General features: G+C 37.2%; 2 protein-coding genes across 4 annotated transcripts; both read left to right on the top strand.

Moving 5' to 3' along the window:
* The first annotated feature begins 620 nt into the window (after window positions 1-620).
* On the top strand, window positions 621-8493 carry LOC145796957 (anthranilate synthase alpha subunit 1, chloroplastic-like). Of its 3 annotated transcripts, XR_014337754.1 has the most exons (6): window positions 624-5915; window positions 6015-6261; window positions 6388-6444; window positions 6635-6787; window positions 7680-7767; window positions 8358-8493. XR_014337754.1 is itself a non-coding variant. In XM_082882780.1 (5 exons), the coding sequence occupies exons 1-5, from the start codon at window positions 5869-5871 to the stop codon at window positions 7698-7700; spliced, it is 525 nt and encodes a 174-aa protein (XP_082738906.1). In that variant the 5' UTR covers window positions 623-5868; the 3' UTR covers window positions 7701-8435. The 3 variants fall into 3 exon arrangements, 2 of the variants coding, with proteins under 2 accessions (XP_082738905.1, XP_082738906.1); XM_082882780.1 differs by having other exon boundaries at window positions 623-5915; window positions 7680-8435; XM_082882779.1 differs by having other exon boundaries at window positions 621-5915; window positions 6635-8435.
* On the top strand, window positions 8036-8624 carry LOC145797795 (anthranilate synthase alpha subunit 2, chloroplastic-like). The gene is made up of 2 exons (XM_082885214.1): window positions 8036-8080; window positions 8358-8624. The coding sequence occupies exons 1-2, from the start codon at window positions 8036-8038 to the stop codon at window positions 8622-8624; spliced, it is 312 nt and encodes a 103-aa protein (XP_082741340.1).
* The last annotated feature ends 525 nt before the right edge of the window (window positions 8625-9149 follow it).

The raw sequence follows: 9149 nt of genomic DNA, 5'->3' as shown, positions 1-9149 counted from the left end.
CAAGCATGCTATATATACAATACATATTAGGAATTAGGCAATTTCGTCATCACTTTCACTCTACCCTTTTATTCATTCTCAACATTTGGTTGGGTAATAAATATGTAGATCACAAATCTGTTTTGATAAAACTACAATCATCAAATAAGTCTTATTGAAGTTCTGTAACTATGACTCAGCTTTATGTTCATCGAGGCTGTAGGGTTTATTTCAAAACTTTGATTGGGGACATTTTGGGTGTTCTATGCATTCTCAGAAAGCATATGTGATTCATTGGGTTAGGTTGTGTTAGGTTTTATTCTTGGCAACCCTGTTTGACAAAACTCCTTTCAGTTGTATCTGTTTTCGCACTTTTTTATTTCAGTGAGGCTATGAGTTGTTAGATGCGAATCCAACCCGAAGCGAGCCTTGCAAAGAAGTTTGTGATGTTAATGCTTTCAAGATTGCCACTTCGCTGATTATGACGGGGGTCGAGCTGACCGGTCAGCTCGCGGCCGAAGCAAAATGCAAAAATGCATTCAATTTTGGTCTCCCCGCTCGAGCGGGGAAAGTGATGCTCGAGCGGGGTTTACAAGCTCACAACATCTCTGCTATGCCTGAAAAAGTACTGGATGGTGTGATTCGACGCTGGATGGTGTGATTCGACGCTCGAGCGTCGAAACCGACGCTCAAGCGTGAAGCCTATATGAATTGCGGAATATGAAGTCTCCGCTCTAGGGATATTTTGTTAGTTTTCTTTGATGTTTTATTGAGTATTCAACTCATGATTTAAAGAGAGTACATCAAAGGTTTTGTTTGTTATACACAAGAGAGAGAGAGTTGTTCTTCGGTGGATTTTGAAGAATTCGAGCCTGAAGCTTCGGTGGATTCTGGAGTGGCTCATCGTAAAGACAATTCCGAGGTGAAGACGGGGTTGGAAGAGGCACATAGAGGTTGGTTCAATTAGGCGTGGATTCGCTAGGTAATTGAGAGTATACATGTGTAATTCCTTTAAATCTTCTTAGTGGATTGTTTTGTGGCTGTTGCCCGTGGTTTTTTAATCATAGTTGGAGGTGTCCAATTGTGGTTTTTCCACATTAAAATCGTTGTGTTGATTTGTCTTGATTCTTTGATTGAGATTGTTATATACTGCTTAAAATTGTTACATAATCACAAATCAATATCTAGGGGATTTCTAGATTTTTCAATTGGTATCAGAGCAGGTCGTTCTATTTTTTTTAAAAAAAAATTATTTATCTTTTAGAACGAGATCTTGTTTGATTTGTGATAATGGATTCAATTCGTGAGGAAAATTCTATGGTTCGGCCACCCCTACTTGACGGATCCAATTATTCTTTTTGGAAAGCTCGGATGAGATCGTTTTTGAAATAAATAGATGAAAAAGTTTGGCAATCTATCATGAATGGGTGGACTAAACCAACAATTACCGTTGATGGAGTAACTTTCCCCAAACCAATTGAAAAGTGGGACAGAACTGATTACAAAAATAGTAGCTGGAATAGTAAAGCTATCAATTCTCTTTTTTACGCTGTCACACCTGAAAAGTTTAGTCGTATTTGCAATTATGAAGTCGCAAAAGAGGCTTGTGATATCTTACAAACTATTCATGAGGGCACTCCTTCTGTTAAACGCTCAAAACTTCAAAGGCTCAAGTCTAGTTTCGAAAACCTTTCAATGAAATATAGTGAGACCTTTGATGAATTTTATGCGAAGTTGAGTGACATTGTAAATTCCAGCTTCAATTTAGGTGAAAAAATACCAGAATCCAAAGTTGTGGGAAAAATTTTGAGATCCTTGCCCGATCGGTTCCAACCAAAAGTTACGGCTATTGAGGAGGCTCAAGATGTTGACAACCTCAAGCTGGATCAGTTGGTTGGAAATCTCCAAACTTATGAGGCACATAGGAATTTCAAAAAGAAACAAAAAGATGTTATTGCTTTTAGTAGTGCTCATAGAGTTGGAAAGGATTCTGATGAGGATTGTGAGATAGATTCCAAGATTACGGCTGCTTTTGTTAAACAATTTAAAAAATCTTTTCTGAAAAAGAATCCTAATCTTTTGGAATCTACTCATACTCATAAATCTAAAGGCAAAGATAAACTCAAAATTAATTCTATAGCCAAGAAGGAGAAAGGAAAGATACAAGGGAACTCTGAAAGACTCCAATGCTATGAATGCCAAGGATTTGGCCACTTTGCTTCAGAATGCCCCACTCGTTTGAAGAAAAAGAAAGCACTCGCCATCACTTGGGATGATGAATCAAAATCTGATGAAGATGAAAGTGACAATGAAGATCGAGGCGAAGAGGGATATAAACAATTCCTTGCTTTCATGGCGGCTTCTGAAACTGAAGGATGAACAGAGTATCTGAAGAGCCCGGTTGAGAATGCCACTAATGATGAATCCTCGGGAAGTGATGATGAAGAGCTTGAGCAGGCTTATGAAAAGTTGTATAAGGAATCTCTTAAGTTGTCCAAATTGAATGACAAGCTCACTATGAAACTCGCAGCATGTGAAAGTGAGAATGTCAAACTAAAGGAGGAGATTTCCGTGGCTAGGATTGATGCCATCAAGATTTCTAATGATCGACAAGCTCTTTATGCAAAACTCTTGACTTGTGAGACAGAGAGGAATGAACTACAGCAAATTTATGCAACATATGAAGAAAATATTGAAACTCTCGAGATGTCTCAACTTGCCTTGGAAGAACTAATCATCAAGAAAGAGGAAGAACTCAAGTGTGCTATGGCTACCATTGGTCTTTGGAACAAAAGATCAAAGACTTTGGACAATATCATTGGGTCTCAACAAATTTGTTCTGACAATAGTGGCATTGGGTTTGGTGGTAAGAAAGAGCAAAAACAGAGTACTTCTACATCTCATGATACAAGAATTCAAGGAAAGGGAGAACAAAAAATTCAACATAAGGATGGACTTCTCAAACTTCCTAGAGTTGGTAAGGTAAAGGAAAAGAAGGTACACCCTGTGCACCCTGTTTTTATTTGTCATCATTGTGGTATGCATGGTCATATTCGCCCTTATTGTTATAAGTTGTATGGGAGAGTGTATTTGCCTAGACCTAAAAATAGGATGTTGGAAACCAAGTCGAGACGGGTTCCCATTGAAAGGGAAGGGAACCACAATGTCAAGACGCCACCCAAGAACCACAATGCTCACAACTTTGTTCGTACTAAAGCAGTTTGGGTGAGAAAACTTGACTTGTGTTAATTTGTTTTATTTGTTTTAGCTTATTGGGTTTCTGTGTGTTTTTTTTTTTTTTTTGAAAAAAAATGTGTGCTTGTTCATTTTTTTGTCTTGCTTTATTCTTGGAAAAAAAAAATCCCAAAAAGATTTTCTTAGTATGGTTTTGCAAGCTTGAAATTTTTGAGTGGTCTTTGGTGCATACTGGAATTGATAAGAATATCCATTACATGTTAATATGAGTGTGCTTTCTGTAGTCATTACTCATTTTGGAGTGTGTGTTTTTTGATTAGTATGTCTCATTCTGTACACACTCTTGGATTAGTAAATTTTGGAGTCTTCCACCTTAGTGACTATTTTTTTATGGACTTTTGTCATTGATCCTTTGCGTTTCTAGAGGAATTGACCTATACTAGCATATCATGGGTGATGTTGAGTCTCTTAACCACCTACCATCCTTTTGCATCTCCATGGCTTTCCCCTCTATTCTTTGTAGTCCAGCCATGAGGAAAAGGCTACCTCAGAGTCACCAACTAGGCCATCCTTATTATATCCATGCTTCTTTGGTTCGGTTTCCATACTCTTGAGCGTGTCAGCTACCAATGAGTGTGCAAAAGAAAAAGAAAAAGAAAAAAAAAAAAAGGAGAAGAAGAAAAAATATGCAAAAGAAAGAAAAAAGAAAAGAAAAGATTCATTGATTGAGGGGGAGCCTCCGCCTTTACTCACCAAATACCCCTAATTCCTAGTGGTTTGACTTTCCTTTGTTGTGCTTAGATTCTCTTGTCGGAGGTCCAGCTTTCATATCACTACTAGGATTGAATCTAGTGTTTGTCGAACTCCAAGAGTCACACACATACTTTTATCATGGGATCTATACTTTTCACATAATGCATCACTTTCTTTCCTGAGGAATCTTCTACAGACTGTGCACATTGTGTTTATTAATAATTGTGCTTCTTGGATAATCTTGTGTGTTTTAAGGTACAAATTTGAGATTTCTTGTTTGCTCCTACATATTATTTTTGTCGTTTTCTTCTTATTCACTGTTTTCAGTATTTGTGGTTGCTTTTAGTGAGGGGGAGTTTGGTTCATCTTGATTTGGGTTGGTAAGGGAGTTTGGTGTTTCATTTGCAAGTGTTGTTTAGCATGAACACTTTGATATGTTTTGTAAGGGAGATTGGATTTAGTTGTTTTGCATGTTGCTATGCACTGTTTGCTTGTTATTTCTTTTTTGCATGCCCCTGATATTTACATCGTCATATCATTGCTTGGGTTGGTTTATGATCTTGCTTTTGTTGTTTGAGAGTTATTTTTCATGAGTCTTAGTTTTTATCTATTCATGTTTTCCATCTCATGCTTCAAGATAATCATGTCATATGTCTATTGCTTTTTCATATACTCTTGTGGGACTAATAGTTGTTTTGGAGATTGTGGCACTAATAACTGTTTTGCAGATCATGACCTTGAGAAAGAAGTTGGCTTTTGTTGGCTGTAATGGGTTGGGGTGTTTAGGATTTTATTTGTTAGGTGTGTTTTGTCACGGCATTGCCAAAGGGGGAGATTGTTAGGTTTTATTCTTGGCAACCCCGTTTGACAAAACTCCTTTCAGTTGTATTTGTTTTCGCACTTTTTATTTCAGTGATGCTATGAGTTGTTAGATGTGAATCCAACCCGAAGCGAGCCTTGCAGAGAAGTTTGTGATGTTAATACTTTCAAGATTGCCACTTCGCTGATTATGACAGGCGTCGAGCTGCCCGGTCAGCTCGCGGTCGAAGCAAAATGCAAAAATGCATTCAATTTTGGTCTCCCCGCTCGAGCGGGGAAAGTGACGCTCGAGCGGGGTTTACAAGCTCACAGCATCTCTGCTATGCCTGAAAAAGTACTGGATGGTGTGATTCGACGCTTGAGCGTCGAAACTGACGCTCAAGCGTGAAGCCTATATGAATTGCGGAATATGAAGTCTCTGCTCGAGCGGGAAGTCCCACGCTCGAGTGGACCGTGCGAACACAGTTTTCCGGATTTCAATAAGGATTGGGTTTTCTTCCAAATCTAGGATTACTTTTGGTTTTCTATAAGTAGTTGGTTTTCTCCCAAAACTAGACTACTCCACAATTCCTCCAGATCTTCTTTTTGGTTCTTAAGGTTTATATCTTGGGATATTTTGTTAGTTTTCTTTGATGTTTTATTGAGTATTCAACTCATGGTTTAAAGAGAGTACATCAAAGGTTTTGTTTGTTATACACAAGAGAGCGAGAGTTGTTCTTCGGTGAATTTTGAAGAATTCGAGCCTGAAGCTTCGGTGGATTCTGGAGTGGCTCATCGTAAAGACAATTCCGAGGTGAAGACGGGGTTGGAAGAGGCACATAAAGGTTGGTTCAATTAGGCGTGGATTCGCTAGGTAATTGAGAGTATACCTGTGTAATTCCTTTAAATCTTCTTAGTGGATTGTTTTGTGGCTGTTGCCCGTGGTTTTTTAATCACAGTTGGAGGTGTCCAATTGTGGTTTTTCCACGTTAAAATCATTGTGTTGATTTGTCTTGATTCTTTGACTGGGATTGTTATATACTGCTTAAAATTGTTACATAATCCCAAATCAATATCTAGGGGATTTCTAGATTTTTCAGGTTGGATCAATACTCCTTCATTGACAAGGCTTATGTTGAGGGAATGAGATGCTTGGAAATGTTGGCCTCCAGAGTACTGGATATTGATCCGTGAGTAAACATTGAACTCTTTTCGACGTGAGAATAATGGTTTTCGCAAAGTCATTCACATTTATGTGCATGTCCTTTTATTTGATTCCCAATTGTTAGCCCAAGGCTGTCTCCTGGTGTTGTGGACTTACACGCTCACCATTTCGGTCCTTGTCTGAAGAACTCAAACATGACAAGTGAAGAATACAAGAATGCAGTGCTGCAAGCAAAAGAGTACATTTTTGCAGGAGATATTTTCCAGATTGTATTAAGTCAACGCTTTGAACGACGAACATTTGCTGACCCATTTGAAGTCTACAGAGCATTGAGAGCTGTGAATCCAAGTCCATATATGACTTACTTGCAAGTATGATCTTCTCTGAGGCTATCCATAATGTCCAATGTTGCTTATTTTTTTCCTTCTTTTTCCTTTCTTCTTTTTATTTTTTGGTAATTACAATTAACCATTTTAAATTCTTTTCCATCCTATCAGGCTAGAGGGTGTATTCTGGTTGCTTCAAGCCCAGAAATTCTTACACGCCTAAAAAAGGTATATATAATCAAGCATTTTACTTCTGATTACTTTCATATGAGATTCTTACAAAAGTTTACTTCATCTCTTCTCTCAGCTTAGATTATTAGCTACTTCTGGATGTTTGCAGACTCTTATATAGTGCTTATCGTTTCTACTTTGGTACACATTGACTAATGGTTGTGTATTTTGCCATTCTTGTTGACAGAATAAGATTGTTAATCGACCGTTGTCTGGGACTAGTAGAAGAGGGAGGACACTGCTTGAAGATGAGATTTTAGAAAAGCAGATGCTAAATGATGAAAAGCAATGTGCCGAACACATCATGCTTGTTGATTTGGGGCGAAATGATGTTGGAAAGGTTTTGGTCAAATTCTCTCTACTTATATGGACATTTATAACGTAGTGGTTGCACCAATATGAATTTTTCTCATGCTTGTTCCTGCTGAAATCTATAGTTTATAGTAGCTGAATTATTACATTCACTCAATGTGATCCTATATTCGCATTTGTTTGACTTGTATTCTGCTGGCCAATGCTTGTTTGGAAGTTTACTTAAAGACTTTTGGAGTGTCTTTTTTGCCATCTATTCGTCAATGGATCTTGGTTAGTATGAATCAGATGCGGCAATTGTCAATTGAGGTCATCATTTACCTTTCTCACTAATTTATAGTTCTACCATTTGGTTGCTTCTTCTTTCGATGCCCGTCAAATCTCATGTGCATGAAACTTCTGGAAGCAAATTTAGGATACTGGTGAATTTTGGTGCCAGTTGTGCCCATTAATGCTTGCATTTATTGTCAGTTGAATTTTTTAGATATGATTTATATTGTTTTGATTATTTATCCATACATGCACATATACATAGATATATATATATATATATATATATATATATCCCTATATCAGCGTTTGACTGTACAATTTTCATCTTTCTTTTCTCAAAATTGGTGTATCTTTCAAAATTGTAGTTAACTCAGATTGTTGACATAGGTGTCCAAATACGGTTCTGTAAATGTGGAGAGGCTCATGAATGTTGAACGGTACTCTCATGGATTGAGTTTCTAATGTGAAACTCGTGTCTTCCTGTTCTGGAGATGAGTTTTTGCTAAGCAAATATTTCCATGCATGATATAAACAGTGTCTTCTTTTTCATTGATTCATGGAGAAACATTAAAATAAAAAGCAACCTGAAACTTTTACTGAAATAAACAATGTCTTCTTTTTCTTTTCTTTTCTTTTTTTCCTCTCAGGTAACAGGGGAATTTGTGTGATAATCTAACTTGTTGGGATGCCCTATGTGCTGCATTGCCTGTCGGAACAGTTAGTGGAGCACCAAAGGTTAATATTTTTCATTGTCTGTTCCCCTTTAGTTGTCAACCTGTTCTGTTTGGTTCCGGCTATTCAATTGATGAAATACTTTTGAAGCAATCTGGAACTTAGCTGGAGCTAATAAATCAGCAAATACTTGAATTGTTCTTCTGTGTCTTTGCCACCTTGTGGATGCGTGGATCTCACACATTCTAGTAATTAGTGATATATTGATTTCACCATCTCTATCTTTTAAGCCTTTACGTCTCTTGATGCAAATAGTTTTCTGATCAGCTCTATGAGACTTTCAGTAAAAGTGCAGGTTGAGTTCTGCTTATTCAAGGTGACTGATCTTGTCCTATGAGATTTGCTTAGTGGGATGGTAAAATTTAGTTTTAAAGTCTTCAATCGTTTTTTTACTAGTGCCCTTCTTGGCATCTATAGGGGGAGAGAGATTCATGCCTACGACAGTGACATCAATGGCTTTTCTTATGCTTTTATTATTATTATTATTATTATTCAGATTAAATATCGATGCCTTTCATCTCTACATTATGGTCCCCTCAGGCTCTATTTTACATATTATCTATGTTGTGATTATCAGCTATGACATCATACAGGTAAAGGCCATGGAGTTGATTGATCAATTCGAAGTAACAAGGCGTAGGCCATACGCTGGTGGATTTGGCAGTATTTCGTTTGCTGGTGACACAATGTACTCGTACAAGGATGACAACAAGCGCAAAGAATGGGTGGCTTACCTTCAAACCGGGGCTGGAATTGTAGCCCACAGTGTTCCTGATGATGAGCAAAGAGAGTGTGAGAACAAAGCTTCTGGTCTTGCTCGTGCCACCGACTTGGCTGAGTCTGCATTTGTTGACAAATGATATCTGTCTCTCAAGTTAGCCAAGGTAGATATAGGTAGGCGTGAAACTAGAGGAAGACTATAGGGTCCATGACCCCCTGCTTCTGTTAAAAATTATGTTTGCCATAACACTTCAATATATATATATATATATATAAAATTTATATATCGTATTTTACATATATATGTGTTTGTTTATACAGTAAAAAATTATTATTTATTGTTTGGCTTCTACGATGATAAAATCTTGATTCCGTCCGTGGTATTGGCAACTTGTATTTTGAGGCTAGTAAGTTGTTATTTGAAACCAGAGAAACAATATGAAAACATGTTTGCTTTTTAATATACAAATACAAAAAATTCTGTTACAGTAAAATTCTGCTTTGTACATTTGGAATGCTCATGGTACCTGCTATACATACTTAGACTCCACAATTGTATTTAAATTATGGATTTGGATATGAATTTAGAAATGAAAAATGAAACAATAATACTACAATTCCATAAATTTTACAAAGCCAAACATTTTTTTAGCCCAATGCGAACT

Source organism: Camellia sinensis, chromosome 8 (assembly GCF_055761805.1).
Source record: "Camellia sinensis isolate YWXY chromosome 8, ASM5576180v1, whole genome shotgun sequence".
Taxonomy (NCBI): Eukaryota; Viridiplantae; Streptophyta; class Magnoliopsida; order Ericales; family Theaceae; genus Camellia; species Camellia sinensis.
Note: the sequence above shows the minus strand (reverse complement) of the source record. Positions and strands in the feature narration are given on the sequence as shown.

Bases quoted from the DNA above. Each gene is read 5' to 3' on its own strand.
- LOC145796957 (XM_082882779.1), top strand. From the start codon at position 5,869: ATGAGATGCTTGGAAATGTTGGCCTCCAGAGTACTGGATATTGATCC. The intron at 6,262-6,387 runs GTATGATCTTCT...CCATCCTATCAG, and splicing joins CATATATGACTTACTTGCAA to GCTAGAGGGTGTATTCTGGT. The intron at 6,445-6,634 runs GTATATATAATC...TCTTGTTGACAG, and splicing joins TTCTTACACGCCTAAAAAAG to AATAAGATTGTTAATCGACC.
- LOC145797795 (XM_082885214.1), top strand. From the start codon at position 8,036: ATGAGACTTTCAGTAAAAGTGCAGGTTGAGTTCTGCTTATTCAAG. The intron at 8,081-8,357 runs GTGACTGATCTT...GACATCATACAG, and splicing joins TTGAGTTCTGCTTATTCAAG to GTAAAGGCCATGGAGTTGAT.